Here is a 16,408-nt window from a genome sequence, read left to right as displayed (position 1 = left end):
ACTGCATGAAGTAACCACACTGTGGCAGACTCGCCGTTACCTAAGTGCAATATATGACTGCAAGCAGGGTAAGACCAGGATCACAAGATGTCTGCAGTTTTGAATGATTTTAAAACTGCAAGTACACAAGAGAAGAAAAGCACTCCACGTCCACTGTGATGGGCATTCTGAGAAGCCAGCATTCTGTCAGTAACATACCTTTTCTGCTTGTACGTCAGCATCGCTTCGGCAATGGGCAACTGGTGCGCACAGTTTGCCCCTGCTATGTACTGCGTTATTCGGGAGACAACATCAAGCGTTTCTGCAACTGCAACAGAGAGGAGAAAATCAGTGGAGTGACTTCTCAGACCATCACTAGCACCACCCTCCATTTGCTCAGCCAAGCAGCTGACGGTACCCAGCTAGCTGCAATCAACTGCATCTTCCAAAGGAAGCTGAGCAGCCCACTCCGGAGCACTGCAACGATATCTAAAACAAACAAATGAAAAAGAAAACATCCTCCAAGAGTACCAAAATATAAACATAAGTAGGTACACTACATATACAGGCATCGAGGCACAGCATTAGCTATCAAAGCATCATGGTTATATGTGTTAAAATAGCTTTTCTTTGAAAATGTGTGCCTGCTCAGTCAACTTCAGACATTTCTACCTATCCTGACTGCACGTATCTGCCAAAGAAAGTGCCTGGCATCCCAGAGCCCCAGGTACCTGCTGTGCTCACACCAGCATTTAAGTTTCCTGATTTCCTTGTGAGCTCAAAGACACGTTGAGGTCATTGGAAAGACCAAGAGCCATGCAAGGACAGGAAGAGCACAAAGACTACTTCTGTAGCAGCGAGTGCGCTGGACATCTGTGAAAATGTGCTTGATTCCAGTCAACAGGAAGGCATTTCCCAAATGCCTTCCCCATCCTTTTGCTCCAGGAAGAGCATCTCAATTGTGAAATCAAGCAAAAGCAAGCTACCTTCACCTAACACTTGTGTACCTCAATGGGCATTTTTACCCAGAGTTGTTTCTTTGTTGTTTTTGTTTGTTTTACAATTATTTGAACAGGGAACCGCGAACAGCTATCATTGTTGGCCAGAGCTTCCCATGCCATCACGGAGTTTCTGGGCAGTTTTCACCGTACAGATGAAAATGGAGAATCTACAAGGCCTAGATGGCAAGAAAAGTGATGCTGCATTTTCCTCACTGCATGCAGGCAAGTAAATAACGGCTGCAGCATACAATCTACAGAGAATTTACACAGCTTTTGAGCTGGATCTCTGCAACTGATGATACAACCCTAAAAGCCAGACAACAGTCAAATTTATATCAATGTTTGTCTCTATTTTCAAGACATTGGAAGAAACCTGTTCTGGACCTTTCCTTTTTCCATGAGCTTAGAATCAACAAAAAACGATGGCTGTGTGCACATGAAGGTCTCCAGTCCAGCCTCCTGCTCCAGGTAGGGCTAACTTCACCTCTAGAGCAGTCTGCCCAGGGCCGTGTCCAGCCAAGTTCCCACCTGCTGGGAAAAGCTCCAAATAACCTCTTGTAAAGATATCCCCTCTCACCGTTGAAGGACTTCCATGAACATCCTGCTCCCTAGGGAGCCTCTGACACCCTCTGCAATTCCAAAAGGAACACTGCAAGTTTCCACTCCTGCAAGTGCTCCAAAAGCCCTAAAGCATTTTCCTGCTCATGAGACTCCTGTGGGGGATATGCCTCCACAGCATCACTCCTCAGTGATCAGATCTCAAGCCTTCAAACAGCCCTAAATGAAAGATGCAAATCCTCCTCTCCCGTTTCTTTCTGTTCTTGAAGGAATAGATGGAAAAACTGTAAGCATTCATATTTGTGCAAATAAATACTATTACGAACAGTAAGGTTTTATGCTGGCCTAGAACAGATTCGGATCAGAGCAGGAACTTGTTGATCTGACCTAGGGCAGCTCTCACATGTAATAACACTGGTTAGGAACAAAATGCTTTTTTAATGAGAAAGATCCTGCCAGCGAATTTCAGACGTGCCAGCATTGTCCTCCCATGCACCAAACAGAAGTCAGCCTTCACAAAGTTTACAGTTTTCCAAATGTTTTAGGCTGGACAGTTTCTGAAGAGCCACAGGAAGCACAGCACTTGGTAGTGAGATCTCCACATCAAAGAACAAAGCTGAGAGCTAGGTAAAAACTGCAGAACTCAGGCACTGAGTGTTTTGCAGCCAACAGCTGTTTGCAAAACACCAAGTAGAGGACACACAAGGGTCAGCATCTGAAAAAGGAATGTGGTAGAGGAAGGGAAAAAGAGGAACAAAAACATTTTTCTGCTTCCTCTGGTATTTACTTGACCTTTGCTAAAATTACTCATTCAAGCCCTTTATCCCGCACAGGCTAGACACAGACACGTGGTCTTACCAGTGGTCTGCGCTTCAAGTTTGTTGAACAGATCTCTCCAGGCTACATCTTGGAAGAAGTTGTTGTATCTATAATCTACAGACCCCAGATACTTGGCCACTGGATGAGAGCCTAAGAAAGAAAGGAGAATGTGACAGTTGTTCTCCCCAGCAGTGAACACAGGTGTGGCTTTTTGTCTGTAAGGAACTCAGTTCCAAAATCAAACTACACTAGACACGACAGAAACAAATTGCCTCAATTATAACAACATAATTCAGCCCAGTTTATCTCTATAAGAGCATGCAAATAGACTTGCTAGCAGAGAGACTGCTCCAGCACTGCTGATACCTCCCAGTGATACCTCCCCTTCCCCCCGCCAAGTTAAACTTTAAAAGGCCAAGGCAAACAGGACTGGGAAACTGCTGAGGAAATAAATGATATGGGACACACAGACCCTACAACTCAACATCTCAGTCGCTCAGCTCTGCAGGCAGCTCTCTCAGCAGGCCTTCTTCCCCACAGCTGCACTGTGGGCACCACAGATGGAGGAGACAGACTCTTTCCATTCATGCATCATTGCTGTTTTGCAATACAGAGAAGGGGAAAAATCACCTGCAACCAGGAGCCACCACCCAGGGAGCCCTGCTTAATTGGTGAAGAAACAAAATGGCCACTAACTCAATCAGAAAACTGTAATTAAAGACAAAAGGATTATAATCCCTAGTGAATGTTGGCATGTGCGTTATGTCTCTGCTTGTCCTAAGCCTCACGCTCCTCCAGGAGCATGGATAGGGCCTACTGCCCCAAAGCATGTCCAGCCCTGGATGGAGGCCTGCCTACACTTGAAACTATCACTGAAACTATCACCTCTGCCCTGCCAGAGGCCAAAACACTTGTCACTTTCCTTTTTAGGTGCCACGTGTCCCAGATCAGACAACCTGTTCTTGAAACTACTGCTCCAGCCTACCAGCATAGGAGGGAAGGTGTTCCAGACCTGACCATTTCAGGCTTTGCTGTTTCCATACCCCAGTGTGTCTTGTATATTTACAGTCAGACATGAACAGGTCCCAGGGCCTCCCCTAATCAGCTTGTTTTCACCTTTCCTGCACACTGAATTCTCATATGAAGTCATGCTTCCCGAGACCACAGCGGCTGCAGCTTCAGCTGGTCATCAGCACCCGACAGCTCCTCCCAAAAAAACCTTGCTTAAATATGCTCAGCATCCACCATTAAAGCTCAAGGCAGGGAAACCCCATGCTGCTCATCCTCCAAACTAGCCCTGATTTTCAGACTTCCACAACCGGTTCCAGCAGAAGGTTTCTAAGCTCCCTCCAGCATTATTAGAAACTGAATTGCAAGTTCTTTTCTGATAATGGCTGCTTGGAGACTTTTATGTCTTCTATAGTGGAGTTTTAAAGAGTAAACATGGAACAGCTCTGTCTCATGCACTGGAGAGGTGACAGCTTTCCCATCTGTTGGGCAAACATCACACATGGCAGATGCAGCTGGAAACAAGAACCAAAAAAAGATCTCTCAAAAAGTTCTACCCACTGGAGCTAAATAAAGTGCTAAAAAACCAAACATGCAGACAATAACCCTCAGCTTTTTTTTCCCCTTTCTCTTTTTTGCTCCTTTTCATCTGTTTCTTCACCAGTTCCAACATTAAAAGTGTCTTTCGGCCACAGAATCAGAAGCACAAAGCAGGACTCAATCTCCCAGTACAGATGTTTACTCAGTATTTCTCAGTGTTAAACCACTACAGGCTGGCTCCTCTGTCATTACAGCATGGAGTTGTGGACTAAAAACGTCAAACCATCTTAGAAAAAAAAAAACAAAAAAACCAACCAAAACCAACTCCTTCCCAATCCTACTTTGAAGGTGCTGCTATCAGCAGAAAGTTTTTTCCTTTTAAGACACCCACAGTGTGGTCACCATTCGGTCTTTGGTGCTTTTTCAATTGTCAGAAAAGAGAGGCTGGCTCCTCAATCACTTTAATGAAATGCCAGAAAGCTGGCCATGAACAAGCATCTCATCTGACCAGGAAATGCTGCAGACTCTATGGGGAAGGTCCTGATAGAGAAGCTTCTATATTTGAAGTACGTTCAAAAAACATCCCCAGATCTGAAGCAATTGCATTATAAACATAAAGCTCTTCATTCTATTTTCTTTTTTTCTTAAACTATCACTGTCTTAAGATTAAAAAAAAAAAAAAAGTCTCCAAACATTACCTAAGCCTCGTGTATCACCTTCAGAAAGGGAATATTTTCAGATCGTTAAAAACTGCAGATGGAAAACTCCACTTTGAATGCAAGGTGACAGGCAGCATGTGAGGACCAAAATCCTCAGCCACACAGACTCCTACTCAAAGCAAAGTTAAGCCTGCAGAAAATATTTTTCCTTGTCTGTGTTTCTACTACTTAAAGGGTTCTCTCTCTCTTGTTCCTGCCGACCCCCTTGGACACAAAATGCCCTTCCTACAGAAGGATCCGGCTCTCATTTTGTCTTCTCCACCTCTCACCACTATCTTGATAGGCAAATCCCCACTGCACAGGGTGCCGGGCAGCAGCTTGTGGTGCCTATAGGAATGCCAAGCAGCTGCTTCCAAACCTGAAAGAAGTGTTTTTCTAAAACACTTCCAACATTACTGCTGCCTTCACCACCCAAGAGCCCTGCTCACACAAGACAAGCCTCAGACTAGCCCAGCTTCTTGCCTCATACACCTACAATCACAGCACTGCCCAGATACCCCTGCCTGTAAGCATTAATGAAAGCCTGTCCCCCCTGGCCTCTCTGCTATAACATTCCTCACATTTTTGCCCTTCACAAACCCCTAATGCTATTATCAGTCTGCCCCTGGACACAAGGGATGCAAGCTGGGTTACTTCCCAGCCAGACAGGCTTGTCAAGCTGTTACAAGGGCAGAGATAAGGTGCTGGGAGACTGAGAGTAGAACCTGAGGAGAACAGCATGTGAAGGAAAGGTCAAAAGATGTGTGCAATTTGAATAATTTAAACTCTCAGCAGTTTCAAAGCCTTTAAAAATATTTCATCTTCCCACTCCTCCACCAGAAACATTTTCTGTGTTAGCCTCAGAGAGATCACAGCAGTTACCACCTGGGGAAACAGTGCTCAATGAATTAAAGATTTCAGCCAGAGAAAGGCCTTCAAGAAAGAATATTATTCTGTGCATTCACTGTATCATGATAAAAAGATATATATGAGCCTGCCCATATAGGAGAAAGGACTCAGCCCCTTACTTCAGGCAGAACATTTACAAGCAGACTTTGACATCAAGAACGAAGATGAAATTCACTCACACGAGCAATGCAAGCATCAAACAATATTATGCCAGCATGACATCTTTCTCATTTAACAGCCATGTACTTGGTCAAAGCCTTCAAGGAAGACTACTGCTAAGGGAACACATCACATTTAACTCATTCATCTTTCCATGAAGAAAAATTGTTCCTTATTTACCTAGAGGGATGATCAAAAATCGCATGTAGCCAAGCCAGTCTGGGGTTTTGTGAGACAGCTGCTCTACAAAGAGCCTCAACACAGCACTGAGGTAATTCTGGGCTCCGGCCACTGCAATTTTAATTGGGCTTGGAGGCTGAGAATTGCAGTTACAGCTAGACAGAAGAAGAGGGAACATATTCGTAATTGTGTTTCCAACCATTTCAGAACAATTAAAAAAAAAAAACCAGTTAATAACTAAGGTAGAACACAGCTCATTCGATACACAAGGCAATATCACAATGATCATCAGAAGCACTGTCAATAAAAAAAGCAACTTTGCTCAGTACTTTCTTAATTGGTCTTCCTGACTTCTTTCAAACACTGTAGTGTCTATAAGGGGTTGGACTCGACAGTCTAGGCTGGGATGTGCCTACTGCTGTGTCAGAACATAGCCACAGCCTGGGGAATGCCTCCAGGAATTGAGAACATTAACTGAGAACTAATTCAAAGTGTATGGGGAGAAAAAAAAAAAACATTAAAAATTGTTCTAAAATCTGTTAGCTTTGCATGCTTTACTTATTAGATCTGACATTAGAGGCAGGCTCCACAGTACAATCTTGTAATATCAATGCTGTCAATGTAAGGAGACTTGTATCCCCCCACACAATGACGACCAGCAACACCTTGCAGGGCTGGTGAGTACTGAAGAACCCCACCACTCTGACTTCAGGAGAGTAAATGAAGGAGAAGCATTGGAAGGGAAAATTATTGCTCCAGTATCAAATGGAAAACTTCCTGAGCACTTGGGCATAGGAACTGAGAGGCTTTTAGTGCTGAGTACCACAAGCCCTCCTTTCTAGAAGAGACTCAACAAGCAGAAAGGCATAACTTACTATCGCTGTATCCTGGAGACAATAGTGCTGAAAGCTGCTTGAATATCAGCTGAGGAACATGTACAGACCACTGGCAAGGTATGCTTTTGTAAGACATCTGACAGGTACTAAGGAGAGAACAGAACATATTAAAATCCTTCAGTTTGTCACAAGAAGAAAGTCTCATCTCCCCCACACTCCTATGAATCCTTTCAACAAAGTGTGGGCATTCTCCCCATGACCAACATGTAGGTGACAGTTGCTTCCCAAACACTTTTCTCCTGCGCATTAGTGAAAGAAAAGCTTGTCCTCTAGAAAAGTGGAGCCACTGCACCTGCTTGACAAACACGGACAGTTCCTCCAGGACAGGGCATTTTTGGCAATGCTGACCCTAGGAGAGCAATTCGTATGGCTGCAGAGAGCAGGGCAGGAGCAACAGGCTGTCTGCCTAACCAGCACTGGGTAAGAGCAGATGTTCTTTACTCACCTGTTTGTGAAGCTGAACATGCAGCGCTCTGATTTAAAAAGACAAATGCAATATTCTGCCTAGCCTCAAGTACTAAAACAAAAAAAAGCAAAGACACTAACAGTACATTCATTGTGACTGACTGCTCCCATTCCATGCAGCTCAGAGGAAATACAAGTTAACAAACACCAAGTTCACACGGACATAAGACTGAAGATACTCAGCAATTATCTCACTGCCCCACTAACCCATGCACCACAGCCAATGCCATCTTTGTCTCATCCAATACTGCAGGCAGAGCTGGAGGAGACATACACAGCTTTCTCTCCAACTCTGGAAAACATTCCTCCAAGTAAGAGCAGCTGGAACCAGCAGCTCAACTGGTATTTTTCATCTCTTACACACTGAAACCCCAGTTCTTTCAAAAGCAGAATGTGTCAACACACTTCCAAAAACCTGGTATAAGCCCACAGTCAATCAGTACAGTGTCTCTTCTGTATACATTTTATTCATGACTCAGACTAAGGATCAGAAAAGAGCAAAATCTGCTCCAACACCCATCCAAATCCACTGCAAATGACTCCACATTGCCACCATAAGAGTGTAGAGCTCAGTTCTCCTTAACAGAAGTATCACACACTAAGAAAAGATGTGATAAAACATCCCCAGCCAGGAATCACAAGAATGCATGCAAGACAATACTGCTGAGCTGTTTTCTCCTGCGGTCATCACCTGAGCCCAGGAATATCAGTCTAAACCACAAGTCAGCCTTCTCTATTTCCTTTGTCCCACCCTACCATGGCTGAGAAGCAAATGCTTGAGTTGCAAGAGTGAAGCCATACCCAGCGTGCTGCTAACCCAAAGAAATGGCATTTCATAGAACAGAAGAAAACAGTTTTTCCAGGGAAAAAGCGAGTAGCAAAACCTTAAAAGATCCATAGCATCCCCTGGTCAAAGTGATCTATAGGCACCAAAACCAAGCATGCTGCAACCTCCTGCACCACCACTGCCCGTCCAACCAGGGAGCAGAGCCTACTTGGTCAGTGGTAAAGCTCAAGACCAGTCCATTCCCAGTGAGAAACAGCCAAAGTGAACTGACAGCACGTCTCCTGCCTTTACCTGTCCTTGCCAATCTGAAGTATTGACAAGAATAATGTTTTCTGGCAGCTGGTCGTCAGAAACCAGGATGTGATTTAGTTGGTCATACACAGTTTTCCTGGGGATCTGGAAATGAAGACACAGAACAGAACAGTAGGAGATATCAGTTCTAATCCCCAAAGTTTTGTCTGTCACTGCTCCTTCTGCAGTGCACTTTTCTTAAAGTCACTTTATACCAACTCAAAGTAGCTTAAGGAATTCTGGATATACAAAAGCCAGCAAAATTCTTTATCAAGGAGGAAGCTAAAGGAATCCTGCAGTTGAAAAGAGCATGGCATGGCACAGAGATACTTTGCATAAATCAGTCTCCATTGCAAATCCTTGCAATTTGCCTTATTTCAAAAGAGTAATTCCTCAATACATCCCTATTTGTTACTCATGACAACAATCCATTCCAGTGTTTTCAGTTTATGGCTGGCTGACAAAGCAACAAGCTGGCAAAAACCAGCAGACAGGATGGAAGGTACAATATCAGCCAAGAAGTAAATTCCCTCCTTCCTGGAGCTGCAGGGTTCAGCTACTTTCCAGCAGGGACAGCACTTTGGCCAGAAGGAAAGGGACCGCAGGAGACAGATGGAAAAGACAAGAACTGAGTGGTTGGATAAAAAGCAGTATTTTTCACACCTGTAAGTGGTGCCGGGTGTCTGGAGATCGTTCATTGTCCAGGCTGTTTGCTCTCTCATTCTGTGGCCTCACTGGCTGCCTCTCTTTCAGAGATGTGCTTCTCCCCCGACGTCCAGTTTGCTTCGCTTCAGACCTGCTAGAAAAAGGTGCTTTCAGTCCATGCTTGGCTCATATCTGAGCAAGATTCATCCTCAAACTCCTAAATCACCCCCATCTGGCAACCTCAGCAATTTAACTCCAGGGACTAGAGAATCATGCATGGAAATCTGAGGCAGCATGAGACCTGTTCATTCTGCATCTAACAGTACAGAAGTTACAGAGAAGAAAATTCAGCTGCAGAGTATTCTAAGTCATCATGTTTCCAGGAGTCCCAAGCAAACTTTCACAGCCCATACCAAGAGCCACACCACCACTCTGCTAATTGCCATACCAGCATAATGCAACCTAGCTACACCAACCACAGACACACACCCTAGAGCACAAAAATGCCTCTTCAAAAGAGCATCTATTTGCTTGAAGTAACCAAAGAAACTATATGGTTGGGTTGTTGAAGCCCACATTCACTCTGCCATTTGGGAACTCAGACTTAGCAACTACCTTTAAAGCCAAAATCTGCATCACACCACTTATCTTTGAGCATGAAGCCTCAGAGTAAACGGTTGGACTAGGTGATCTCAAAGGGTCTTTTCCAACCTTAATGATTCTAAGATCCCTGAGCAATCAGAGTAAGATTGCTCTGTGGCTCTTTGAATGCATTTACGAAGCACCCACGTTCCTCTTCTCTCAAGCACCTGAACACAAGGCCAGCCTCCCTGCTGGACCTACAGATCCTACTGAACAAACGATAGCAGGCTGTCCACAGCTTCCCAAGGAGCCTTGCAGCAGCTGCAGTGCTGTGTCACTGCTCTACCTGGTGGATGGGATAATGAGGGACTCCGTCTTGGTGATCTTCCCGCTGGGTGGGAGCTTCTCAACAAACACATCTGGTGCGGGAAGTTCTGCTTCTTGGACCTCAGCTTGCTGGTTAGACTCCTGCAAACACACACAGAACCACGTGAGGAACAAACGCTTCCCTCTCTCACTACTGCAAGGCTTGCAGGAGACACGCCAGCTTGGCTCTGGCTGAGCCACGTTCAGGCTCTTCCTTGCAGACACACTGCTCACTGCCAAGGGGACAAGCCAACACTGGCTATCTTAGGCTCCCTGTTCCTAGCTCTGCCTCACAAGGGAACTGGAGGCTGAAAAGGTGCTTGAAAATACTACTTTGGAGCAGGCACTCTCTCAACTCAAAGCCAAGGACAAGCTTCCTTACGCAACACTGATTAATTCAGTTTACCCAAAAGAACCAGTAGAGAGAGAAACACATAAGAGAAAAATTACAAATAGCATATCTTCAGAAGAGCAACTCGAGCTTTGGGATTTTTCCCCAGGATCAGCTTGATTTCTGCCATTTCAAATTGAAGGTGTCTGTCTGGCATAAAGCACCAGCTTTGAGGACACTTTTCACACCAAGACACACGCTCAGTAGCATACTTCAGCCTTCTTCAAATCAAAAGAAAGACTGTTTAAATGGAAGGCCACGTAGAGCATTTTAATTTCAGAAGGCTGAAAGATGAGAACCTCTGACAACTGAGGTCAGGAGGAGAGCCCAGCAGTATCATCACTGCAGCTAATGTAATCTACACAGGTTGTGATGCATATGCAACTATAAGAATAGACAGACATGCACTACAGAACACAGTTCACAGTTGACACTCAAACTGCCAAAGTTAAGAAGCGAGTTTCCAACTTACAAAAGAGACAGTGTCAGAAATACTGTCCTCTGTGTGTTTGGTTCCAAGACTCTTTGTCTTTTCAGGCACTTCTACCTGCTTGAGAGGAGAAAACCATTAACAGGTACAGCAGCAGCACAACTTTTCAGCCACACTCTCTGGATCAGATTGTTTGAAAGACAGTTTGAACACTGAACAGCTCTGCAGGAGCACTTAGGCTCCTACCAGAACTGAATGCATTGGTATAGGAAGTAGCAAGGCAACAGAAAAATCTTGCAAGCGTATTTAATGCAACAGTCACATTTAAAAATTGGGTAATGAAGGCTCATGAGAGGGTCTGTTACCAACCCAAAAGATGCAGGCCCTGCATGTCCTCCCCCCCCAGGTTCTACAGTTGTGGTACTAGACAGTTAAGCATCGCCCAGAACAGTCTGCCCTGCAGCTGCTTCACAGAAACAACCCTGGTGTTGTCACAGCTTCCCAGTGCTGCCAGGACCTGGCACATTGTTGATGACAAGACAGAGGCAGATCAGACAAGGGATGCAATGGATAATGGTCACAAATAAGAAATGTGTGTTTGGAAGACCAAGGGAGGGCGCTCAGAGAAAGGCCTGTACAAGGAGCCTCTATTCCAGTGCTTCTGGGCACAGAGAAGTAACGTCCAGACCCTGTGCATGGTCCTACTCCCTGCTTGGGAGGGATGCTGCTGATTAGTGCTGTGAGGTGCTTCGGCACCTTCCTTTCATTCAGTCTTAGAAACTCAGCACCTAAAACCCTCAAACACATCTATAACTCTACATTAAGAGATGTACTGCACCGTACAGACTATAAAGAGAGGTCCTCCAGAATTGGGCTGATATTTTCTGTGCCTAGAATGCTCATCTAAATAGAGATGGAAAAGAGTGAGCTCCCCCCTTCAGAATTCTCTCCCAGCCACCATGAAAAGGAACACAATGCAATGTGGTAAAGGCTTCCCTGAGCACTGCCAGGAAGTCCCTAAAGCTCCCAGGCAACATCTCCCACCCCGGCTATGGCAAACACATGGGAATCTTGAGATACTCATACCATTGGCAATTATTCAATACATAAACTGAAGATGTTCACTTGAGTTAATACTTTATTTGCATTAGAAATGAATAGACCAAACCACGCTTTCTTCAGAATATTCGTGTCTCTGCATCTGAGTCTTCAGAGGAGGTCACAGAGGGTGTCTATTTACACGTGTAAACAGAGATGGTGCAGGTGACAAGGCTGAGCACGGCAGGATGATACCAGACAGTCAGAGCACTTTAATTTCAAAAGGAATGTAGGTGGATAGACCTTGAGCTGCTATATTAACTACAGGCAGATAACCCTCTTGAAACGACTTACAGGACTTGATGGCTCTCTCTGGCTCCTGATGCTGTGGATGCTACCGATTTCTGTCTGAGAGCTGGAGTGTGACAGTCCTTCAAAATAAGGTCTGAAGAAGGAAAGCAAAAACACCTTCTTGTTATTAATAACATTAGCAGAGGAAGTCCACAGCAAAAGAAATGCAATTGTTCCAAGGTGTCCTAACACTCCTCAGCGGTTCCAGTAAAATTCAGAAGCTACTTTTGTTCCTCTGAGTGAAAGAAAGGAAGGGGAAGAAGTCTCCAGGACAGCAAAGGAAACAAGAAAGTCTAAGGACATTTGTCTAGCCCCGACACTGACTGACTGACCTCCATTTAATGGCTCCAACACATCAGCTGTCTTACATTAAATCATATTCATAAAGCTCTCACAAGGAATGCTTGCATGCTCTCACGCTACATGCCAAACAGAAGTTTTTATTTCCATAAAATCTGGGATGGGCCCACGGTCCAGCATTTTCACACTGCAGGACAGAATGCACATTAACTTCACAGAGGCATTTGAGTCATTCCTACCCCAAGCACCAAGTGCAAAAAGTTTCACACTGTGAATTTTGTTTCAGCTCTGCAAATGCTGACTGAACCACATGCCATTCCAGGCAAGATTTTGCTCTTGATGGAAAGACAGCAAGTGAAGGAGAATTACTGCCACCCCACCCATACTCTGCTCATATGAGTAAGTGACTCTTGATGCTAACATGCATTTTATTTCCAGCTTGCATCTGCATTTGGCTGCCAGCCTTAGGATCCAATTACACATTTGCTCAATAAGATAAGATAGCACATACAATCAGATTTGTGCTTCCATGTCAAAAGGCAGATCATCACAGAAGGCTTCAAGGCTCAATTATGATTTAAGGAATTGATTTTTTTTTTTCTTCCCCAGGAAAAAAAAAAAGATGCCTACAGCCATCAGCATTCATCACATTCATTTCACAATATGAACATAAGAACCAGACAGAGAAGACAAAGTGTCTCCCCAAGATCAACTAGAAGTGATCCCTGGCTCAGTTACACAAAGCTGCCATATATCAGCACCTACAAAAGCTAGTTCAGAACAGGCTTGGGTGTATCTACCTGTGCTATGGTCAGTTCCCCTTGGGCTCTGAAGAACTCCTTTGTTCCCTGCAGTTCTGATTCTTTAGTCCCTACGAAGGCTCTTTCCACATAGGATCCTATCAGAAAGATTGCCTTGCCCATCACAACTTTCTGCCTCTGCATCTTCTAACTGTTCTGCCACAGCACCAGATTTCCTGTCTGTTTCTACCACCTCTTCAAAACACTTGTGTACAATTTAGTTCCACTATCTTCCTGTCAGCAATTGCTACTCCTATGGTCAGGTGGAAGGGCAAGCAGAATAACTGTACGGGGAACTAGTAAAAAACAAACCAACATGAAGGGAAATTAGCATACAAGCAGTCATTAAATTATCATAATGTACACTGGAGCTCTGACACCAGGTTGGGGAGAGCTGTGGTAATAAGTGCAAATAGAGCATGCAATCTGTGTTCATACTGCACACTGTCTCCTTTCAGTTCCAGCTCTTGGGAGACTGAGTCCCAGGCAGCTGCCCAAAATGACTACACCGCAGGGGACTGCCCAGCATCAGCCATGCCATACTTACTTTAACTTTGGCTTTGGAGTGCTCAAAACACTGTCATCATCTTCCATTTCTGGCCCACTGTCACTGGGGTTCTCTATATCCAACGTGTCATAGAGAAGGTCCAAGTCCTCCTCCACCTCTGGAACGTGCTCTGCAGGGTCCTGCTCTGAATCCAGAACCTACAGGAGAAAAGCAGGCATTGTTCACTAGGAGTCAAACAGATCCTGTGTCACAGGAGATCCCTTCATTACTGCAGGGCATCAGGCTTAGATTCTGTTTCTAGTGCGAGGATACTATATCTAGCAGAAACATTAAGCATACCAGGAGTGCTTGTTGGGGGCAAAGCTGTCAGTGTCTGATTAAGCAACACTTACCTATTAGGTTAGGTATCCTTGGACAAGCTATTAACCATATATCATGTCAATCATGCTCTATAAACAAAGCCTTAAGAAGGCACCCTACACAGTCCCAGTTTTCTTAGAGAAAGTACAAATATGTGGTACTACAAAATGAGTACTTCATCTTGGGTGTTCCTGAAAAGTTGTCATTACACCTCCTGATTTTGTATGTGGTACCCAACCAGGCAGAAAAGAAGAGCAACGTCCACAGGAGGCATCAGAAACCTGGACAAGGATCAACTGCAACCCACACGTAAATCCAAAGAGAACACAAATCTCACATCAAAACTCCCCTAGGTTTCTCTACACATACAGCATAAGCATACAGGTGTACACAGCTCTGAGTTTGCTTTTCAATAAGAGCTCCAGAAAAGCAATATCTTAGCTGGCTGAGACCTCATATAAGGGTGCTGATGCTGCTGAGCTAACTTGGGAAGAATAGCAATGCTAACAGGTCTGTCTGGAAGCATAAGAAAGCACGAGGAGTTACTCTTTCCCACAGGCCGCAATATCTGCATGCAGACAGTCAAAAGAGTCGTTAACAGTTTTTATATTAGGTACTTAATGTTATGCAGGCTCTTGGGTTCAGGACCTCTTTCATTTTAAGCTCTGACCAGAAAACTGTGTTTCTTGTGGATCTACGTATTGAAATTTTTCAAGTCTTGCCTAGCTGTTCTAGTAAGATTATCAAAGCAGTGGTGATTTAACTTCACAAGCAACATACGCAGCACGCTGCTTGCCTTTGAATTGGTCAAAGACAGTTTTGAAGACTGCTTTGAAATTAATGGGTAAATAAATGAGTGTATGCCAAAATCTAGATTTGATAAAATTTGATCTTGAAAACATTTGATGACAGTTGGCCCTCAAGCCTCCATGCAAGGCCAGGGTAACATGACAGGTTATATCAACTGCAAAATGAATGGAACCAGGGAGAAACAGGAGAACGTTCCTGGGGACTACAGCAGGGACCACACCGAAGAGGTGAGACAGCAGTATGCAGACAGAATGGTTCTAGAACACATTACTCACCTCATCAGACACTTTAAATCTCTTCAGCAATGCCACAACCTTCTGCTTGAAGTTCTGTTGCTGCAAGTCAAAGACATTTTTACATGAGTAAAGCATCACTGAACTGCTTTCTCCCAGTGTGTAAGAGGTCCAGACACATGACACTGGTGCTCTAGCTGCTGCTTCAAGTCAAAAAGACTGCTGGCACCACAAACCAAGTCCCGGCTGTTCACACATTGAAAACAGCTTTTCCAGACCTATGACACTCTCTTACTGCCTTACAACAAACTAGTTCCCACTATGCTAAACCTAAGAAACCTTCTGGTTTCTTAGGAAACGCCCGCGTGAAGAAAGTTGTTTGCTGGCTTGCCTGTATCTCTTGGGAGCTTTCCTAGTAAACCCTGCTGGACCCACCACTCCAGCCCCAGGCACTTCACAATGCCCAAGTCTCCAAAATTCACCTTTTACCACTGAACTCAAATTCTGTAAGCTGCTGCCACCTTCTAGACAGCTGAAGTTGAGGTGAAATGAAAGGTTCCAACAAGACTGTTCAAAGAATGGCCCCCATTCACTGATGGGAATGAGATGCTCTCTTTTTAGAGCTGTCCTTTGACTCAGGATGTCAAGGAAAAATATCCATCATGCAGATCAGCTTGGGCCAACATGGCACTCTGCAGAAGGAGCACACACAACAGGCAGTAGCTAAGGCAACATGGCAAGAGCTGTTCTCTGGCCTGAATGGTCTGACAGTCAGAACACAGGAGCCCTGCTGAGGCTGATGTTAAATTTATCAGCAGCACCTAATCCCCACCTGCACCAGCCCTATGCACTGGAGATTCAGCATCAGTTCAGTGGTCAGGGACAGAAAAACATTCTCATCATTAAGTTAATAACCATGGGGTCACCTGCTGTCACTAATGCCTGTAAACAATATTAAGACATCAAGGATGTGAGGTAGTACACTCCTAGTCTTATATAGTATTTTTAATCACAGGTTCAGATCAAAACACTGTTTATTCAAGACCTTTTCAAACATGGATTTGAGAAGCAGCCTTGCAGAAGGTATAAATAATCTCCAAACATATTTCAAAGTCCAAAAAAACCCCAACAAACAACAAACCTAGCCCCATCCTTGGCAATAACTCCAAATCACATCACAGACATGCACAAACGCTGGTGTAAGCAGCAGGCCACATTGTACACTACGGTGCAGCCAAGCGCAGGTCAATGCTCCACATGGAAGTTCAGTTTTGCAGGCAAACACATGCTTGCTGTCAGAGAGC

At 44.5% G+C, this 16,408-nt stretch overlaps 1 protein-coding gene across 3 annotated transcripts in view; it reads right to left on the bottom strand.

Moving 5' to 3' along the window:
* The window catches only part of PACS2 (phosphofurin acidic cluster sorting protein 2), a 66,924-nt gene that overhangs the window by 18,405 nt on the left and 32,111 nt on the right, over positions 1 to 16,408 (bottom strand). For 2 of the 3 annotated variants that reach the window (XM_042819065.1, XM_042819067.1), the window contains exons 8-18: positions 15,147 to 15,206; positions 13,741 to 13,898; positions 12,097 to 12,187; positions 10,747 to 10,824; positions 9,864 to 9,985; positions 8,954 to 9,089; positions 8,291 to 8,395; positions 6,727 to 6,833; positions 5,852 to 6,006; positions 2,397 to 2,507; positions 199 to 307 (exon numbers count right to left, since the gene is read on the bottom strand). In XM_042819065.1, the coding sequence (XP_042674999.1) occupies positions 199 to 307; positions 2,397 to 2,507; positions 5,852 to 6,006; positions 6,727 to 6,833; positions 8,291 to 8,395; positions 8,954 to 9,089; positions 9,864 to 9,985; positions 10,747 to 10,824; positions 12,097 to 12,187; positions 13,741 to 13,898; positions 15,147 to 15,206 (1,232 nt within the window). The remainder of the gene's footprint in view (positions 1 to 198; positions 308 to 2,396; positions 2,508 to 5,851; positions 6,007 to 6,726; positions 6,834 to 8,290; positions 8,396 to 8,953; positions 9,090 to 9,863; positions 9,986 to 10,746; positions 10,825 to 12,096; positions 12,188 to 13,740; positions 13,899 to 15,146; positions 15,207 to 16,408) is intronic. The other variant, XM_042819066.1, reaches the window with a different exon arrangement.

The sequence above is a fragment of the Centrocercus urophasianus genome, unplaced genomic scaffold (assembly GCF_019232065.1).
Source record: "Centrocercus urophasianus isolate 14NV4802_14NV808 unplaced genomic scaffold, USGS_Curo_1.0 seq_18, whole genome shotgun sequence".
Lineage (NCBI taxonomy): Eukaryota > Metazoa > Chordata > Aves > Galliformes > Phasianidae > Centrocercus > Centrocercus urophasianus.
This window is presented reverse-complemented; position numbering and strand designations above follow the sequence as displayed.